This window comes from Giraffa tippelskirchi, chromosome 7 (assembly GCF_054371585.1).
Source record: "Giraffa tippelskirchi isolate mGirTip1 chromosome 7, T2T-mGirTip1v1.2.pri, whole genome shotgun sequence".
In the NCBI taxonomy this organism is placed as follows: Eukaryota; Metazoa; Chordata; class Mammalia; order Artiodactyla; family Giraffidae; genus Giraffa; species Giraffa tippelskirchi.
The window spans coordinates 7,324,138-7,345,824 of record NC_137281.1 but is presented as its reverse complement, the minus strand read 5'-3'; the positions used below and the strand labels follow the sequence as shown (position 1 = coordinate 7,345,824).

General features: G+C 40.2%; 1 protein-coding gene and 1 pseudogene across 16 annotated transcripts in view; one reads left to right on the top strand and one right to left on the bottom strand.

Annotated features, from left to right (window-relative positions):
• The window catches only part of SLC6A16 (solute carrier family 6 member 16), a 37,805-nt gene extending 21,737 nt beyond the window's left edge, over positions 1–16,068 (bottom strand). For 5 of the 16 annotated variants that reach the window (XR_014060816.1, XM_081515161.1, XM_081515163.1 and 2 more), the window contains exons 1-4: positions 15,921–16,037; positions 2,162–2,237; positions 595–1,088; positions 2–159 (exon numbers count right to left, since the gene is read on the bottom strand). Coding sequence is in view for 15 of the 16 variants with exons in the window: in XM_081515161.1 (XP_081371287.1) it covers positions 2–159; positions 595–1,088; positions 2,162–2,166 (657 nt within the window). In the remaining variant the exon portion in view is untranslated. Of the gene's footprint in view, position 1; positions 160–594; positions 1,089–2,161; positions 2,238–15,013; positions 15,059–15,390 lie in introns of all 16 variants that reach the window. The other 11 variants (XM_081515162.1, XM_081515164.1, XM_081515175.1 and 8 more) reach the window with 5 other exon arrangements.
• On the top strand, positions 10,069–10,721 carry LOC145515272 (GTP-binding nuclear protein Ran-like; annotated as a pseudogene).
• Positions 16,069–21,687: the final 5,619 nt, after the last annotated feature.

Genomic DNA, 21,687 nt, shown 5'->3' with positions numbered 1-21,687 from the left:
CCATGAAGCTTGTATACCCTATACCACCAGTCCAGGGACTGATGACCTTCCACACACCAATGCTGCCCTGATGCGTCCTCTGACCAGCTGCCATCTCCAGGAAGAGGAGAGGAATCCCAATCAAGAACAGCAAGAAGATGTAGATGATGAGAAAAATGCCTGTGCAGGGGATTCAAGGAGGAGCTCTCAGAACCAGCTGGCTTTTTGGTGCCTGGACTTCTTCATGGGTACAGAAAAACTCGTTCCCCACCAGTGACCTCCCTCAGGGGCACAGGCATCGGGGGTCAACTGTTTCCAATCCCTTACAGTTCCAGGCATCCAGTTCTTTGGTCTCTTAATCCCTGGAAGACCCAAACATCTGGTCTTCACCTCCACCCTTGATCCAGGCTTCTAGCCCCACCATCCTCATGTTCAGATATTCTGTACCTCTGCCTCTCTCATGGTCCTTCACGTTCAGGCATCTGACTCCTATCCTGCTCAGAATACCAAGTCTTTATCCTCTATAGGTCCCAGAGACCTTGGAGTTTGAAGTCTAGACAGGCCTCCATCTCGTCAGCCCCTTGTGGATCTGTGGTTCCTGGTACCCAGACTTACCACCTCCGCTGTGAAGCCACAGGTAGCAAAAACTCCAGAGACTGGCTGGCCTCACGGTATAGCCCACCTGGGCCAGAAGGTACTCAACCTTGTTGGACCAGAATGGACGAGTAAAGAGAACTTCACTCTTTTCCTTCTCTGGCACCTGAACTTTCTCAGGTAAGACTCTCTGTTTCAGGACTGGGGCAGCCTCTATCCCCATTACAGTGGTTGGCTTGGGTTGGCTGGCCCTGCTCTGAGCCTCAAAAGCTTGAGTCTCCCAGGCCTGAGCCCTCACAGCCCGGGCCTCAAAAGCCTGGACCTCTGAAACCCAGGCCGTCAGAGACCAGGTCCCTGTGCCCTTGTTTTCCAAAGTGGGAATTCCTGGGGAACTTTCAGCAGATGAGACTTTGGCCAGTGAAGTTCCTGAAGCCTGGGCCTCTGTCGTCATTTCAGGCTGACTTTCAGGAGCAGCTCCAACTTTTGCAAGGGAGGATTTGATTTTGTGAGTAGACCTTAAAGATACCAAAAACTAGATTTTAGATTTTAGAGTGAAAAGATGACTGAGTTCCAAAACAATCCTCCACACCTTCTAAGGAAACCTTCCATTTCTGTCCCTGTGTGTATATGCTAAGTCACTTCAGTCATGTCCAACTCTTTGCGACCCCATGGACTGTAGCCCGCCAGGCTCCTTTGTCCATGGGATTCTTCAGGCAAGGATCCTGGAGTGGGTTGCCATTCCCTCCTCCAGGGGACCTTCCCGACCCAGAGATCAAACCCGTGTTTCCTGCATTGGCAGATGGATTCTCTGCCACTGAGCCACCTGGGAAATCCCAAATTTTACCATGTATGTGTGCGTGCTAAGTGGCTTCATTCATATCTGATTCTGTGCAACCCTATGGACTGTAGCCCACTAGGCTTCTCTGTCCATGGGATTCTTCTCCAGGCAAGAATACTGAAGTGGGTTGCCATACCCTCCTGAAGGGGATCTTCCCAACTCAGGGATCAAACCTGCATCTCTTATGTCTCCTGTGTTGGTAGGTGAGTTATTTACCACTAGCACCACTGGGAAGACCCATTTCTGTCTCTACCACCACTGAAATTCAAGCACAAAAGAATCTTTCACATAAGTTTTATTTCTTAGAAATGTTTCAGGGCAAGGGATAAAGACAAACAGCCAAGCTAGTAGTGAGGAATCCCACTCAAAAAGTTTCTGAAAACTTTGAGGTACACTCCATAGAGAGGATAGTACTATTTGTAGTGGGCTTCTGAATCAAAGAAAGGACTTTAGTACTAAATCTGCCTGGTAAACCAATCTTAGGAAAGCTGCTGTACTTCTCTGAGCTGTTTCACCTGTAAAACACTCAGGTTTCTGCTCAAATATCACCTCACCAGAGATGCCTTCTCTGCCAACCTATCTAGAATAGTAGCTACCTACCCACAACTCTCTCCATCCAACCTACTTTTATTTTTCTTCATAGCATTGCTCACCTCTTGATGTGATTATCTCTTGACGGTTAGTCTAGTCACAGTCTAACCATGCTCCCTACCCCACTGCTCTGTCCCCAACAAGTGGATGGTGCCTTACCTCATATCTGGGGCCACTTTCCTCTCTGTTCTCTGTGCTTCCACCACTCTGACCTGTTGTTGGCCCTTCAAATGCTCTACAAGAGAATAGGCAAGGATCATGATGGAAAAGGAAAGGAAAAAAACAGGGTGTGGAAGAGGGGAAGAGAGAGGAAACTGGAGTATGCCATCCAAAAGCAGAGGCAGCAAGTAGGTGCCAAGACAGCACAGGCACATCTGGGTCACAAGGATAAATCAACTGTGAGACACACTGTTTCCAAAGAGTTCTTAAGTCACTCAGGAAATGCTTACATTTCAATGATAGGTTAAAAAAAATAAAACTCAGATATAAATTTCCATCTTTAGCTCTATCTCTACTACATTTTAAAATTCAATGAAAAAAAAAGAGTTAAAAAAATACAAGAAAGAAAAGGCTGAAAGAAAGTACATTAATATATAGAAGACAACAGGATTATAGGTATTTTTATAGACTTCCCTCTGATTTTAAATCAGTCTAGTAAATTGTCTAAAAGTGTTACTTTAATAATCAAGAAAAATATGTATCAATAGATAAAAATTAAAAATAAAATGATGATACTGGACACAGAAGTCAAATTGAAAGAGCTCCCATCAGCCAAATCTTGGACAATTGGAGCATCAAGATAAATAATAACAGATGAGAACCCACGGAATAAAATAAGAATCTATGAATCCACAGTGATATAAATAAGGAAAAGGAAAATCTCTTCCTTACAGTAAAATGCAAACTAAGAAATGCATAGGAATAATGAAATTAGAAAATTATCATTTGCCATGAGTAATAATTGACTCAAGCAAGAATCATTAATCGTTGCTCACTCAAGAAAGTTAGACAGGGACAAAAATAAGTGCTTAGTATTAATGTGTCTCCCCACGAGATACTCTCCTCCCCACCAAATAGAAAAATAGTATCTTTATAGTGTTAAACACTGCCTTAACCAAGTAATGAAAGTCAACTGATACCATCTGCTTCCTGATATGAGGCACTGAGAAGACCACAACATCATTTCAGTGGTATTCCTGCCAAAAATGTACAACCAGAATCTAATCATAAAGAAACATCACCAACCCAAACTGAGGGACATTCTATAAAGTAACTGACCTGTATGCATTAAAAATGTTGAAGTCAGGAAGACAAGAAAAGACAAAAGAATTTTAAGTCCAAAATTACAACTGTAAGCCTGAAATTATGTCAAAATAAGAAATTAACACTGGAACTTGAAAAACATCTGGGTTGGACTTCTAGTGTCTGATTCTCATGTAAGGAGCTTGTAAGGAGGCCGTGCCACTCCATCTTAATGAGTAAAAATCTGAACAGACTGAAAAACCAGCAACTTTTGTTGGATCCCCAAGGGAAGTGAGGACACAGGGAAAATCACTGCCCTTAAGACTGGAGAGACAGATAAACAAATACAAAAATTCACTGAATAACAGAATATCAGAGGAAAAAATCCCCTTGGGCTTCCAGCAAGGGAAGGGGAAAAAAGAACCATTTTAGTGTTATCATATTTTCATAATTTAAAAATGAAGAAAAAGAACCACTTTGAACCACTCTAGAACACTCTGTTCTTAATAATGCCTGCCCTCAAGAAAAACTAGTTAACCAGAGCCTCATCTGTTAATATCAGACTCAAACTGACCTAGGGTAAGGAAATACCCAACTCCAGCCCACACTAGACATCCTGTCCCCCCTAAAAGGGAAGGGGAAAAACATTTGTAAAGTTCACAGTCCAGAAACACAGGCACTAAAAGACTAAGATCTAGTCACAGGATTACTGAACATTTCCCCTCACCCTACAACTCACCACATTACTTAAGGCTGATTTACCATCAAATTCAGGTTACTAAGGAAAAAATTAAAAGGCATACCAAAAGGTAAAAACACACACACACACACACACACAATTTGAAGAGAGAACAAGGATTAGAACCAGAAATGGTTGGGATGTTGAAATCATCAGAACAGGGATTTAAAATAACTATGATTAATATGTTAAGGGCTCTAATAAATTAAGTAGACAGCATGCAAGAACAGATGGGCAATGTGAGCAGGAAGATGGAAATCCTAAGAAAGAACCAAAAAGGACTGACAGAGATTAAAAAAATACTGTAACAGAAATGAAGAATATTTTTGATGGGTTTATTTGTAGACTAAACATGGCTGAGAAAATAATCTCTGAGCTTGAGAATATCTCAAATAGAAGCCTCCAAATCTGAAAAGCAAAGAGAACAAAGACTGAAAATCAGCAGGCAGAAAATAAATAAAGATATAGTGAAATTCAACAGCACCACCAATCAAAAGGATACAACTGGCATTTACAGATTACTTCATCCAGTAACAACAGAATACACATTTTTCTCAAGTCCATTCACCACAACAGACCATATTCTGAGCCATAAAACACCTTAACAAATTTCAGATTTGCTATTTGAAGTCGTACAATGTCTGCTTTCAGTCTACAATCAAATTAAACTAGAACTAGATGAAATAGACTGATTCCTTGAAAGACACAGTCTTCCAAAACTCATACAAGAAGAAACAATCTAAATAGGTCTGTCTCTATTAAAGAAGTTGAACAAATAATAACCTCACAAAACAGAAAGCACAAGACCCAGATGGGTTCACTAATGAATTCTATCAACAATTTAGGGAAGAAATTATACAGATTTTCTACAATCTCTCAGAGGATAGAAGCAGACGGACTAATTCTATGAGAGTCACGTTCAACTCTTTGCGACCCCATAGACTGTAGCTTGCCAGTATCCTCTGACCATGGACTCTCCCTGGTAAGAAGAGTAGAGTAGGCTACCATTTCCTTTTTCAGGGGATCTTCCCGATCCAGGGATTGAACCCACAACGGCAAGCGGATTCTTTACCACTGAGCCACCAGGGAAGCCCAGTGTCCCTATTAATATAACAAAATTGTCTTTGAGATAAAGAATATTATCAGATATAAAGAAGGACATTTACTCATAATAAAATGTCAATTCATCATGAAGATAATATTTACAAATGTATTCAAACATAAAATCTCAAAACACATGAAGCAAAAGTTTACAGAAGTTAAAGAAAAAATAAGTTCCAGAATCATAATATTAATAGAAGTTAGCACTCTTTCAGTAACTGGCAGGAAAAAAGAAGACAAAAATATCAGTAAAGATGAAGATCCAAAAACGCTATCAGCAGCTTTGGCCTAATTGATATTTATAGAACCTCAGACTCACATAACACATATCAACCATAAAACACGTATCAATAAATTCTCGAGGATTAAAATCACAGAGAGTATATTCTCTGACTGCAATGTTAGTAAATTTAAAATCAATAACAACATATTGAAGGAAACTTCAAATACTTAGAAATTGAAGAATATACTACTGGGACTTCCCTTGGTGGTCCAGTGGTTAACATCCTGTGCTCCCAATGCCGGGGGTCCAGGATTCAATCCCTGGCCAGGGAAGTAGATTCCATATTCTGCAACTTAAGATCCCAAATGTCATAACAAAAATCAAAAATCCCATGTGCCACAACTAAGACTTGGCACAGCCAAATAAATAAAATATTTTTAAAAAAGAATATATTATAAACAATCCAGGGGTCAAAGAATAAATCACAAAGAAATTATAAAACATTTTAAACTGAAGGATAATAAAATTATAAAATGCCAAAATTTGTGGAATACAGCAAAAGCAATGCTTTGAGAGAATTTTATAACTCTACCTGCTGATATCAGAACGGAAAAGAGGTTTAAAATCATTGTCTGAGGGACTTCTCTGGTGGTCTGGTGGTTAAGAATCCACCTGCCAACACAGGGGACACTGGTTCAATCCCTGGTTCAGGAGCTAAAATCCCATATGCCACAGGGCAACTAAGCCCATGTGCCACAACTACTGAGCCCACGTGCCATAGAGCCCATTCTCCACCATAAGAGAAGCCACCACAGTGAGAAGCCTGGGCACCGCAACTAGAGAGTAGCCCCTGCTCATCACAACTAGACAAAGCCCGAATGCAGCAACAAAGAACCCGAGCGCCACACTGAAGACCCAGTGCAGCCGAAAATAAATCAATAAAGGATGAAAGAGAAGACAGACAACTGATGAAAGTAAGAAAGCCAGAAGTGGTTCTTTGAAATGATCAACAAAATGGGTAAACCCCACAATAGATTGATGGGACAAAAAGAGATATGCACATCCCCAGTATTAGGAATGAAAGAGGATTATTACTACATATCCTATAGACATTAAAAGGATAATAAGAAAATATTTCATGCCAACAAACTTAACAACTTAGATGAAATGAGGCAATTCCTTAAAAATACAACTTAACAAAACTGATATCCAATGACATGGGAAATCTATATAGTCCTATGACTATTAAATAAATTGCATTCCTTATCAAAATCCCTCCCACCAAGAAAATTCCAGGCCCAGATGGTTTCAATTAGTGAATTTTATAGAATATTGGAAGAAAAAAAATAACACCAAATACTTTCAAAAACAGAAGAAGAGGAAACACTTCCCAGTCCATTTTATAAGGCTCAGTTCAGTTCAGTCGCTCAGTCGTGTCCGACTCTTTGCAACCCCATGAATTGCAGCACGCCAGGCCTCCCTGTCCATCACCAACTCCCGGAGTCCACTCAAACCCATGTATCGAGTCAGTGATGCCATCCAACCATCTCATCCTCTGTCGTCCCCTTCTCCTCCCGCCCCCAATTCTACCCAGCATTAGGGTCTTTTCCAATGAGTCAACCGTTCGCATGAGGTGGCCAAAGTATTGGAGTTTCAGCTTCAACATCAGACCTTCCAATGAACACCCAGGATTGATCTCTTTTAGGATGGATTGATTGGATCTCCTTGCAGTCCAAGGGACTCTCAAGAGTCTTCTCCAACACCACAGTTCTAAAGCATCAATTCTGCGGCGCTCAGCTTTCTTCACCGTCCAACTCTCACATCCATACATGACCACTGGAAAAACCATAGCCTTGACTAGACGGACTTTGGTTGGCAAAGTAATGTCTCTGCTTTTAAATATGCTATCTAGGTTGGCCATAACCTTCCTTCCAAGGAGTAAGCGTCTTTTAATTTCATGGCTGCAGTCACCATCAGCAGTGATTCTGGAGCCCAAAAAAATAAAGTCTGACACTGTTTCCACTGTTTCCCCATCTATTTCCCATGGAGTGATGGGACCAGATGCCATGATCTTAGTTTTCTGAACATTGAGCTTTAAGCCAACTTTTTCACTCTCCTCCTTCACCTTCATCAAGAGGCTCTTTAGTTCTTCTTCACTCTCTGCCATAAGGGTGGTGTCATCCGTATATCTGAGGTTATTGATATTTCTCCCGGCAATCTTGATTCCAGCTTGTGTTTCTTCCAGTCCAGCGTTTCTCATGATGTATTCTGCATATAAGTTAAATAAGCAGGGTGACAATATACAGCCTTGACGTACTCCTTTTCCTATTAGGAATCAGTCTGTTGTTCCATGTCCAGTTCTAACTGTTGCTTCCTGACCTGCATACAGGTTTCTCAAGAGACAGGTCAGATGGTCTGGTACTCCCATCTCTTTCAGAATTTTCCACAGTTTATTGTGATCCACACAGTCAAAGGCTTTGGCATAGTCAATAAAGCAGAAATAGATGTTTTTCTGGAACTCTCTTGCTTTTTCGATGATCCAGTGGATATTGGCAATTTGATCTCTGGTTCCTCGGTCTTTTCTAAAACCAGCTTGAACATCTGGAAGTTCACGGTTCATGTATTGCTGAAGCCTGGCTTGGAGAATTTTGAGCATTACTTTACTAGCATGTGAGATGAGTGCAATTGTGCGGTAGTTTGAGTATTCTTTGGCATTGCCTTTCTTTGGGATTGGAATGAAAACTGACCTTTTCCAGTCCTGTGGCCACTGCTGAGTTTTCCAAATTTGCTGGCATATCGAGTGCAGCACTTTCACAGCATCACCTTTCAGGATTTGAAATAGCTCAACTGGAATTCCATCACCTCCACTAGCTTTGTCCGTAGTGATGCTTTCTAAGGCCCACTTGACTTCACATTCCAGGATGTCTGGCTCTAGGTGAGTGATCACACTATCGTGATTATCTGGGTCGTGAAGATCTTTTTTGTACAGTTCTTCTGTGTATTCTTGCCACCTCTTCTTAATATCTTCTGCCTCTTTTAGGTCCATACCATTTCTGTCCTTTATCGAGCCTATCTTTGCATGAAATGTTCCTTTGGTATCTCTAATTTTCTTGAAGAGAACTCTAGTCTTTCCCAATCTGTTGTTTTCCTCTATTTCTTTGCACTGATCGCTGAGGAAGGCTTTCTTATCTCTCCTTGCTATTCTTTGAAACTCTGCATTGAGATGGGAATATCTTTCCTTTTCACCTTTGCTTTTCGCTTCTCTTCTCTTCCCAGCTATCTGTAAGGCCTCCTCAGACAGCCATTTTGCTTTTTTGCATTTCTTTTCCTTGGGGATTTTCTTGATCCCTGTCTCCTGTACAATGTCACGAACCTCTGTCCATAGTTCATCAGGCACTCTGTCTATCAGGTCTAGTCCCTTAAATTTATTTGTCACTTCCATTGTATACTCATAAGGGATTTGATCTAGGTCATACCTGAATGGTCTAGTGGTTTTCCCTACTTTCTTCAATTTAAGTCTGAATTTGGCAATAAGCAGTTCGTGATCTGAGCCACAGTCTGCTCCCAGTCTTGTTTTTGCTGACTGTATAGAGCTTCTCCATCTTTGGCTGCAAAGAATATAATCAATCTGATTTCAGTGTTGACCATCTGGTGATGTCCATGTGTAGAGTCTTCTCTTGTGTTGTTGGAATAGGGTGTTTGCTATTACCAGTGCGTTCTCGTGGCAAAACTCTATTAGCCTTTGCCCTGCTTCATTCTGTACTCCAAGGCCAAACTTGCCTGTTACGCCAGGTGTTTCTTGACTTCCTACTTTTGCATTCCAGTCCCCTATAATGAAAAGGACATCTTTTTTGGGTGTTAGTTCTAGAAGGTCTTGTAGGTCTTCATAGAACCGTTCAACTTCAGCTTCTTCAGCGTTACTGGTCGGGGCATAGACTTGGATTACCGTGATATTGAATGGCTTGCCTTGGAAATGAACAGAGATCATTCTGTCGTTTTTGAGATTGCATCTAAGTACTGCATTTTGGACTCTTTTGTTGACCATGATGGCTACTCCATTTCTTCTAAGGGATTCTTGCCCACAGTAGTAGATATAATGGTCATCCGAGTTAAATTCACCCATTCCAGTCCATCTTAGTTCGCTGATTCCTAGAATGACCCTAATGACTAAACTTGATAAAGATATTAGTAAAAGAGACCATTTAAGACCAATATCTTCATGAACATAGATGAAGACAAAAATCCTCAACAAAAATTACAAAGCAAATCCTGAAATATACAAAAGGGGTAATAACTAATGATAACATGGAGTTTGTCCCAGAAATGCAAGGTTGATTTAACATACAAAAGTAGCAATGTAGGGAACTTCCCTGGCAGTCCAATGCTTAAGATTCTGTGCTCCCAATGCAGGGGTGCTGCTTTGACCCCTGATTGGAGAACTAAGATCCTGCACATCCCACCACGTGGCAAAAAAAGTAGCAATGTAATTCCGAAATAAACCCATAAGCATATGGACTTTGATTCTTGAAATAGAGTACAAAGACATCCAACTGGAAAAGAAAGGTCCTTTCTGGAATAACTTAATTATCCAAATAGGAAAAAAAAGAATGAAACTCAAATCCTATTTCATGCCATCCACAAAGACTAATTTTATATGAATCATCAATCTAAATGTAAAATCTAAAACTAAAAAGCATTTAAAAGAAAACCTAAGAGCCTCAGTCAGACAGGTACGGAGTCACTTCTGGAAGTAACATCGTGATGGCTGCCCAAGGAGAACCCCAAGTTCAGTTCAAACTTGCATTGGTTGGTGATGGTGGTACTGGAAAACTACAGTCATGAAATGTCATCTGACTGGTGAATTTGAGAAGAAGTATGTAGTTACCTTGGGTGTTGAGGTCCATTCTCTCTTGTGTTCCACACCAACAGAGGACCGATTAAGTTCAATTTATAGGATACAGCCAGTCAGGAGAAATGTGGTGGACTGAGAGATGGCTATGATATACAAGCTTAGTGTGCCATTGTAATGTTTGATGTAACAGCAAGAGTTTACTTACAAGAATATGCCTAAGTGGCATAGAGATCTGGTACGAGTGTGTGAGACTATCCTGACGGTGCTGTGTGGCAACAAAGTGGATATTAAGGACAGAAAGGTTAAGGCAAAGTCAACTGTCTTCCACCAAAAGAAGAATCTTCAGTACTATGACATTTCTGCCAAAAGTAACTACAACTTGGAAAATCCCTTCCTCTGGCTTGCCAGAAAACTGATTGGAGACCCTAACTTGGAGTTTGTCGCCATGCCTGCTCTTGCCCCGCCAGAGCTGGTCATGGACTCAGCCTCGGCAGCACAGTACCAGCATGATTTAGAGGTTGCTCAGACAACTGCTCTCCCGGATGAAGATGATGACCTGTGAGAATGTGAAGCTGGGGCCCAGCGTCAGAAGTCTAGTTTTATAGGCAACTGTCCTGTGATGTCAGTGGTGCAGCGTGTTCGCCACTTTATTATATAGCTAAGCAGAACGTGTGCTTAATCTTTGGATGCTGAAGGAGATGGATGGGCTTTGGAGTGAATGTGGCAGTTTAAAAAAAAAAAAAAAAAAACCTTCATTTTTTGGACCTGCATATTTAGATGTTTTGGAACACAGTTGTCTCCTCCTTGAGTTTCAAATATAAGACCGCTATAGTCACATGACAATACTGAGAAGTGGAATCTTGTTTGTTATTGTCATTCCCATTCCTTTTCATTTAGAATCAGAAGTTTATTTCAAATATCAAAAAAAAGAAAGGAAACATGAGAGAGTCCCTTCATGACTTAAGGGCGGGCCAAAGTTTCAAATGTAGAACGTGAAGTGCAATAATCTTTAGAACTCAATCATTTAGATTTCACAAAGTTAAAAAACTCTGCTCATCAAGAAACTTAAGAAAATTAATAGGCAAAGTCAGAGACTAGGAGAAAATGATCCTGAGATACATAGATGACAGAAGACTTGTATTTAGGGAATGTAAACAACTACTGCTTAATTAAAAGATAAAACAGTAGTAGGGGTATAAGAGGTACAAACTACTATGTACATAATAAATAAACTACAAGGATATATTGTACAACACATGGAATATAGACAATATTTTTAATAACTATAAACTGAGTATAACCCTTAGAACGTGTGAATCACTATGTTGTACATTTGCAACTTATATAATATATCAACTATATGTTAATTTTTAAAAGATGTACAATTAGGACTTCCCTGATGGTCCAGATGTTAAGAATCCACCTGCTGATGAAAAGAACACAAGTTTGACCCCTGGCCCTGGAAGATTCCACATGTCTCCAGGCAATTAAGCCCATGCACCACAACTACTGAACCCACACACCCTAGAGCCTGTGCTCTGCAACAGGAGAAGCCACCACAATGAGCAGCCCTTGCGCTGCAACTAGAGAATAGCCTGTACAGCAACAGACCCAGCACAGCAAAAAATAAATATAAATAAGTAAAAATTATAAAAAAGGAAAGAAAGCACAAATAACCAGTATCAGGAATAAAAGAAGGGGGCATTATTATAGATGCTGCAGATATTACATAAATAATAATAATAAATATTAACATCATTGTACCAATAAATTTAAAAACTAGATGAGATACTCAAATACCTTTTAAAAATTAACCAAAGAACCACCTCAGGAAAAATAAAGAACCCCCAAAGTCCTGCAGCCTTTAAATAACTTGAAAATCTTTCAAACACACGTGTTCATGCACACACTTACACACACATGTATACAAACCTTTCTAATACCAGGTTTTCTCTAATGGCAAATTTTACCAATGTTTAAGAAAGATATGCTTTTCTAGAAAACACAAAGAGGAACACTCCCCAACTTATAAGACCACCTCAACCTTGATACCAAAATTTATCTGAAAATTTTGAGTTTCAGCCAAAAAATAGCTGAAATACTTCTGAATAAAAACAAAGTGAGAAGTCATGCTCTAACAAGTATTAAGTTTTATTATAAATTTGTAGTAAGACAGTGTGAATGGACGGAGACAAGCACAACAAACAGACTAGTGGAACAGAACAGAGAGCCTAAAATTAGACCCATCCTTATACAGAGTCTGATATATGCCTTAGCAGATCTGTGAGTAGGGGGTGAACTTCTCAGTAAATGGTGCTGGACCAACTGGGCGTCCATACAGAAAAAAAAAATTGGCCCCTACCTCAAATGACAGCCCATGGGGTCGCAAAGAGTTGGATACAACTGAAGCAACTTAGCAAGCACCTCAAAGGACATGCAAAAATCAATCTCACATGGAAAAAAGTAAATGTGAAAAACAGTACTATAAAATTCTAGAAAATGTAAAAGAATGGAGGATCACTGTCATACTACTCCAGGGTACAAAATTACTGATGATGTAAATGGTGCTCTTTAAAGCATAATACCTTGGTGTTTCTCATAAAAGACACAATAATCAGTGACCATAAAATTTCAATTTGAGGACTTCCCTGGTGGCACAGTGGATAAGACTCCACCTGCCAATGCAGGGGACAGGAGTTCAATCCTTGGTTAAGGAAGAAACCACAGGCCGTGGAGCAACTAAGCCCGGGCACCACAACTATTGAGCCTGTGCTCTATAGCCTGGGAACCGCAACTACTAAGCCCATGTGCTGCAACTACTGAAGCCAGCATGCTGCAGCTACTGATGCTTGCCCACCTAGAGTCCATGCTCCACAAGAGAAGCCACCACAGTGAGAAGCCTTCGTACCACAAGGAAGGCCCAGCGCAGCCAAAAATAAAATAAACTAAAAAATTATTTTTAAAACTTCCATTTAATACACTCTACTACATTAAAATTTAAAACGGCTTTTCATCAAAAGGCTCCAAAAGGAAAATAGAAAGAAAAACTGCAGAGTGGGAGAATATATCTGCAACCTACATAACAACAAATGACTAATATTCAAAAGATATAAAGAACTTCTACAAATTAGGAAGAAAAGGACAGACAACCCAATAGGAAAATGGGCAAGGGGCTTGAGAAGCACTTCAAAAATATTTTATAATATTTAAATAAGTATTAAATAATTCTTTTAATTAAATTATTTAAATAAATATTACAAATTCTATATCATCAACAGTCAATGAAAGATAATTAAAATAACAATGAAATACCACCACACACCAACCAGATTGGGGAAAAAATGGAAAAGTTTAATAATACCAGGTGTTGATGAGATGTAGAACAACCAGAAAGTCTCATCCTTAATTAATGTCAGTGTAAATGGTTAGAGAACAACTTAGTACTAGTAGTAAAATTGAATACACACATACACTATGGCCCAACAACTCCCAATATATTCTCTAGAGAAACTCTTTCACTTGAGCAAAAGAATACAGTGATAATTAATGATAACATATTGTGCTTGCTTTGTGTCGGGCACTGTTCTAAATGCTCTTTATTTTTAAATTACATTACTCTTCACCATAACCATGTAAGGTAGGTACTACTATTACTCCCATTTTACAAAAATGAAAAAATTGAAACACAAAGAAGTTACACAACTTCTTCAATTGTACACTAACAATGAGTGGTAGTCAGGTTTTAACACAGTTTGGTTTCAGAAACAGCTCTTAACCAACTACATTCTTCTACTTCTCACAAGAATGTTTTCAGAAACATTATTCATAATTGTCACAAAGCTGAAAAACACAAATGCCCATCAACAGCAAAGTGCATAACTCATAGACTTTTCCATCAAAAGAATACTATCCATATGTGAAGAAAATAAAGGAACTACAGCTACATGCAACAATATAAATAAATTTCACAATGTTGAGCAGAAGCAGCACAATATAAAATATTCTAGACAGATAGTCCATAGTCCTAAGTTGAAAACAGAAGCAAAATCATGGCGAAAGTATAAAGAAAATCAAGGAGATGATCAGCACAAAAGTCAGACTTGAAGTTACCTCTAAAAGGTAAGAAGGGACTATGAAATGATAATGACAGAAGATCTTCCACAGTCATGGTAACATTCTATTTCTTGATCTGGGTGGTAGTTACACAGATATAAGCTTTATAATTATTCATTTAAAACTCTGTTTATACATTCTATGCCCTTTGGTGGCTGTGGATTTCATGATTTAGAACGTTAGAAATAAAATATAAAGAAAAGAAGAAGAAATGGCCAGAGAACAAGGAGAAACACCAGAAGGAAATGCTATCACAAAAAGGAAAAAGTAACAAAGAACCTCCAATTATCAACACAAATCAAGTAAGACAAACCCTAAAGTATATATCCATAGAGAATTCTTTCATTTGGGTTTTTTTTTTTTTTCGTGACTTTCATTCTTTAAAGGTAGTGAAAAACTCATGTAGCATGTTATCAATGTTAAATCATTCATAACAGTATGTGTCTTAATACTTCTTACTTTTTTCAAAATTTGTTTTAATTGGAGGCTAATACTTTACAGTATTGTGGTGGTTTTTGCCATATATTGCCATGAATTAGCCACGGCTGTACATGTGTCCCCCTGCCTCCCCCCACCCCCCTCCCACCTCCCTCCCCATCCCATCCCTCTGGGTTGTCCCAGCGCACCGCCCGCCTTTGAGTCCCCTGCTTCATGCATGGAACAGAAATCGTAATTCAGTTTGTTCAAAAATTAACCAAATTGAGGAAGCTAGAGACATTTCTCAGATAGCCACCAGCTTACCTAAGAAACGCAAATCTTCACTATTACCAGATGGCTTGCCAGCAACTGAAATGAACCATAACTCAAATAACAGGAAGTACTTCTGATTCCCCTAATTCGTGTTAACACTGACCCTGACACTGAGTCCCACTAAAAAAATGAAAACTGTGTTCATGAAAAATAAATCCACCTTTTATGAAAACATTCAAAAAGTGTAAACTGGTCAATTTGCCAGAATCTACAAGTTTTCTGGTACATTGGGAAATTTGATTCTTACTGAGAAAACTAATTTTTGGCGAACAGATTCTGCAAATGGGCCACCTGCGACCCCGGGGGAAGCCCCTTTGTGTCCTTGCAGCAGAGAGGCTCTGATGGTGGCCCAACGCCTGAGACCCTACCTCATCCTTCCCGGCAAAGACTCTCCTCAGCCATTGCTTCCGGGGAGCTCTCGGATCTCCTGGAAGAGCCCCTTTACCTCTTTCCCTGTAACTATAAACCCCAAACGAAAGGACGGAGCTGGTGTCCAGCTTCCTCAAGAAAAAAGCAATAACTTCGTTCCCAACAGGCCAGTGAAGAGGTTGGACTCGGTCTCTGCAGCCTGGGAGCCTGAACCAACCGGCTTCCCTGGTTGGGCACGGACCGCTGGCCTGCGGCCCACGAAGGTCGCGTCTTGGGACGGCCTCAAAGTCGGATCTGGTGAGCGAAGGGGCTGACACCAGTTTCCCAGGTTCTAGGGGAGAAAAAAGGAGGGTCCTCCCAGGCCGTCTGACCCCTCAACTCCACAAACCCCGATCGGTCTGGGAGGCTCCGGCCGGTGGCCTGTTATCCCTTGGCGGAGTCCTATGACCTCAGGGCGTGACGTCCAACCTCACACTTCAGAGATTTATGAACGTTTCAGGGATCCCGTAGGCGCCAATTTCACCCTCACCCTCTAGGCCTGGGCTCTTCAGTCTGGTCAGGAAGGCGAAAATGAGGGTGTACAAGGCTCAACTGAGAAGCTTAGCGATCGCCTCACGCCTCACCTCGCGACGCTCCTCCTCGCTCTACCTCTTGGAGCCTTTCCAGCATTCTTCTGCGCGCATGCGCGTCCCCCTGACAGGCGCGAGCGACTCCGTGGCTCCGCTGTTTTCAACAGCTCTCTCCCTCCCTGCACATGTACACACATGCTCCTGCTTCCACGCATGAGTCCGTCCATCCCTCCTTCCCATTTAGACCGGGTGGCCAATTCCTTCCCTTTCTACCTCCGGGCATTGTTCAGTCCAGGCTCTAAGGCGAGTCCCTAGTCTGGAGCATTGGCTTCACTTCCACTTCCCAGAGTAACATGGAAATAAGGGTGAGGTGGAATCGTTCTTCCCATTCGTTTCTTCTTGCCTTCTAACCTTTTGACAGTAATATTTAGGGCTTCCATACTACTAGCCAAACCCTAAATATATGTCCAATAAGACAGATCAAAAACCCAAGACTTACTCAAAACTTCTGGTCTTAGGACTGCTTTGATATTCTGAAAAATGAAGGACCTCAATTATTTTTGTGGGTTATATTTATATAGATTGTGTTTATGTGAGCTCTATCAATATTAAAATGAGAAATTTCTGGAATATGTATTGGCATCAAAAAATCCATCGAGTTAGCATGAATAACATTTTTAATAACTAATTTCCACACCAAAAATCATTTAGTGAGAAGAGTATTTTACATTTTTGCAAATCTCTTTTAACACCTGGCTTAATAGAAGACAGTTGCTTTATCACATGTGCTTGGGGTGGGGGGGTGGGAGCGGCTTGTCAAAATAGCTCACATGCTGTAGCTTCCAAAAAACATCACTGTATACTCAAGAGAAAGTGAGAGTGAAAAGGCAAATAACATCTTAATAGTATTATGAAAATAATTTTCACTTCATGAACCCCTGAAAGTGTCTCAGGAACCACTAGCAGTCCCTAGGCCACATTCTGAGAACCACAGGCTTAGCTCATTATGACTGAACAAAAAGATATAAAGAAAAATGCTAGGTGCTATAAAAATACATCACAATCTGGGGGAAATTATCCAATCCTTCAACTCAGAGACCTAATCTGGAGAAAGCGTGACTGAGTCCAAGCTCATACTACTCATCACACAACAGGCCAATAAATCCAGAGACAAGTTGTTGGGGCGGGAAGCAACTTTATTTGGAAAGCCAACATACCAAGAAGATGGTGGACTAGCGTCCAAAAGAACCATCTTACCCAAGTTAAAATTCATGCTTCTTTTATATTAAAAGAGGAGGTGGGGTGTAGCTGGTTGTTGCAAGCTTCTTGGCGCAGGAATCTGTTCTTGTAGCTGTCCATGTAGGTCTGGTCACAGTGTTCCTATAAGCTTCCAACAAGACAATTTATTTTCGGTTCTGCAGCTCTTTATCTTCATATGAACTGAAGAGTGTTATACTTCTAAAGGTCAGAGCCTTGAGAATGGACTATCATGTGTATTTCAGGCTATAGGCAACATTCTTTTACAAAGTGCAGAGCCAGCATGACTAAGCACAGGGAATACAGCACAAAGGTTAGAGCTAAAGGAATAGATCCAATATGCAGTTAGGGTTGTTCTTCTCTGTTACAGGAGGAGTTCTCCGAGGAAGTAACACTGGAACTGAGACAGAAAGGATGATTTACTAAGTGTAAAATGGAATATGAACATCTCAGTCCCTGAGGCTAGGCAAAGGCCCTGGAGCAGGAAAATTTATGAATTCTAGACACCAGGAAAAATGTCAGTCAGTAATTGTTTTAAATTGTGTGTATTGATTTATTTTTGGCTGCACTGGGTCTTTGTTGCTGCGTGGGCTTTTCTCTAGCTGCAGAGAGTGGGGGCTACTGTAGTTGTGGTTCAGGGCCTTCTCATTGCAGTGGCTTCTCCTGTTGTGGAGCACAGGCTTTAGGTGCTTCAGTAGTTGTGGTACATGGGCTCAGTAGTTGCAGCTCCCAGGCTCTAGTGGCACACAGGCTGAGTTGCTCCATGGCATATGGGATCTTCTGGATCAGAGCGCTAACCCTTGTCCCCTGTATTGGCAGGTGGGTTCTTTACCACCGAGCCACCAGGGAAGTCTCAGTAAATATTTAATGAATGGTGTACCCTACACTGCCCTAGACCCTCAGGATGCTGTTGTGAAAAAGGTTTTACATTTTAGTTGCAAAAGCAGGAAACATAAACAGATAAGAATTTCAGAGCATGGGAGTGCGTTAAGAAAGCAAAACAGAGCGTTATGAGGGAACAAGACAGAGAACTATAGACAGAGTCAAGTAAGACCTCTCTGAGGAAGTGACATTTGGCAGAGACTTGAAGGAGATGAGGAAAGCAACTAGGAACAACATGAGGAAGAGCATTCCAGGCAGAGGGAACAGCAATGACAAAGGTCTGGAGGCAGAAGTATACTTGACAGGTTATTGAAACAGCAAGGAAACCAATATAACTGGATCCCAATAATTGAGGGGAAGATGGGTATTAGATGAGATGAGAGAAGTGATAAGGGCCAGAGTATTTCATGGAGGCCCTTCGAGGTCATGGTAGGAAGTTGGGTGTTTTTTTCCTGAGTGAGATAAGAAGCTATTAGAGGGTTCTAACTCAAGAAGTGACTCATGTTTTAACAGGAGGATCCCTATGGCTTCTAGGTAGACAATAGGATGTGTGTGGGCTAAGGGTAGTTTGCAGGCATTCCTTGGCTTATATCTGCATAACTCCAATCTCTGCTTCTTCTTCTCCTCTAGGAATGCCTTTGCTTTGAGTGTCTCTTCTAAGAACAGCTGTTGTTAGATTTAGGGCCCACTCAGATTATCCAGGATAATCTCATTTTGAAATCCTTAACTACATCTTCAAAGACCCTTTTTCCAAATAGGGTTAAAAAAACGAGTAGGGTCACATTCACAGGTTCCAGTGGTTCAGACAAGGACATATATTTAGGGGACCACATTCAACCCACTACGGTAGGTCTGGGATAAGGACTGAGAATGTTAACAAATGCCCAGCTGAGGCTGACGCTACCCGTGTGGGGACCGCAACCAGTGATATAGAGAAGTCAAGTAAGATGGGGACCAAGAATTGACCACATGGATATCATTGGTGACTTTGACAAAAGTGGTTTTGGTGAACAAGTCAGAATGAAAGTCATATTGAGAGACTTGGAAGAGAGGAAGTAGCAGTGAACATAGCCAAATTTTTAATGGATTTTGTTAACAAGAAGAGGAAGAAATGGGACAGAGGTGTAGAAGGATGTGTGGTCAGTGAATGAGTTTTTAGATGGAAGAAATAATAGCATGATTGTGTGCTAATAGGAAAGTGTTGGTAGGGAGGGAAATTTTGACAATTCACAAAAAAGAGTCAACCGTGTGATATACCACACTAACAGAATGAAAAATAAAAGTCATATGATCATTTCATTAGATGAAGAAAAAGCTCTTGAGAAAACTCAACATCCTTTCATGATAAAAAAATTTCCAACGAATTAGGTATAGAAGGAATGTACTTCAACATAATGAAGACCCTATATGACAAACCCTCAGCTAACATCATACTCAATGGTGAAAGGTTAAAAACCTTTGCTCTAAGATCAGGAACAAAACAAAAATGCCTGCTCTCACCATTTCTATTCAACATAGTACTAGAAGTCTTAGCCACAACAATTAGGCAAGAAAAAGAAATAAAACTTATCCAAATCAAAAAGGAAGAAAATTATCTGTTTGCAGACAACATGATCTATTGTAGAAAACCCTAAAAACCCACACACACAAAAAAAGAACCTGTTAAAACTAACAAATGAATTCAATAAAGTTACAGGATAAAAATCAACACACAAAAGTCAGTTGCATTTCTATACACTAACAAACTATCTTTAAAAAAATTAAGAAAGCAGTTCCATTTGTAATTGTGTCAAAAACAATAAAACACTGAAAGACCTGTAAATTGAAATCTATAAGACACTGAGGAAAGAAACTAAATAAGACACAAATAAATACAAAGACATCTCATGTTCTTGGACTGAAAGAATTAATATTGTAAAAATCTCCATAGTGCCCAAAATAATCTACAGATTCAGTGTAATCCCTATCAAAATTCTAATTGCATTTTTCACAGAAATAGGAAAAAAACTATCTTAAAACTGTATGGAACTACAAAAGACCCTGAATAGCCAAAGCAATCTCAAGAAAGAACACAATGGGAGACATCATACTTCCTGATTTCAAACTTTGTAATATATACAAAGTTATAGTGATCAAAGCAATATGGTACTGGCATAAAAACGTGCACATAGACCAGTGAAACAAAATAGCGAGCCCATAAATTTACTCATGCAGATACAGTCAACTAAGTTTTTATAAGGGTGTCAAGAACACACGATAGGAAAAGAACAGTCTCTTCAATAAATGGGAAAACTGCATATCCAGATGCAAAAGAATGAAACTGAATCACTATCATACACCACTCACAAAAGTTGAGAAGGATTAGACTTAAATGTAAAACCTGAAACTATAAAACTAGAAGAAAGCATAGGAAAACAGTTCCTTGAGTTTTACCAAATTGGTCTTGGTAGTAGTTTATTGGATAAGACACCAAAAGCACCAAAAACAAAAGCTAAAATAAACAAGTGAGATCACATCAAACCAAAGATCTTTTGCATACCAGAGGAAACAATCAAGGGCTTCCCTGGTGGCTCAGTGGTAAAGAATCTACCTGCCAATGCAGGAGCCACGGGTTCCATCCCTGGGAAGGTCCCATATGCAGAGTAACTAAGTCCATGCACCACAACTATTGAGCCTGTGCGCTAGACCCTAGGAGCTGCAACTACTGAAGCCCAAGCGCCCTACGGCCCAAGCTCTGCAACAAGAAAACCCACTGCAATGAGAAGTCTACACACCCCAACTAGAGAAAAGGCGGTGCAGTAACAAAGACCCAGCCCAGCCAAAAATAAATAAATACAATTTTTTTAAAAAGGAAACGATATATTGAAAAGACACCCTTTTCAATGGAGAATGGGATAAAATATTTGCAAACCATATATCTGATAAAGGGCTAATACTCAAATTACATAAAGAATTTATATAACTCAACAGCAAAAAAAAAGCCAGTAACTCAATTTGAAAAAAATGGAGGAAGGATCTGAATAGACAATTTTTTCTGAAGAAAACAACAAGTGGCCAGTATAGACATGCAAAGGTGCTCAACATCACTAATCATGTGTGTGTGCGTGTGTGTATGCTGTCGCTCAGTCGTGTCCAACTCTTTGCAACCCCATGGACTATAGTCCACCAGACTGCTCTGTCCATGGGTTTTCCCAGGCAAAAATACTGGAGTGGGTTGCCATTTCCTTCTCCAGGGGTTCTTCCTGACCCAGAGATTGAACCCACATCTGTTATGTCTTGCATTGGCAGGCACATTCTTTACCACTAGTGCCACCTAGGAAGCCCCACTATTCATGAGGGAAATGTAAATCAAAACTATCAAAACCTTATAACCACCTCGTAACAGTTAGGATAGCTGTTATCAAAAAGAGAAGAGATATCAAGTGTCAGCAAGGATATGGATAAAAAGGAATCATTGTGCACTTTTGTGTGAATGTAAATTGGTGAAGCCACTATGGCAAACAGTATGGAGATTCCTCAAAAAGTTAAAAATAGAAGCACCATATGCTCCAGCAATCCCACTCTGGGTACATATTTAAAGGAAATGAA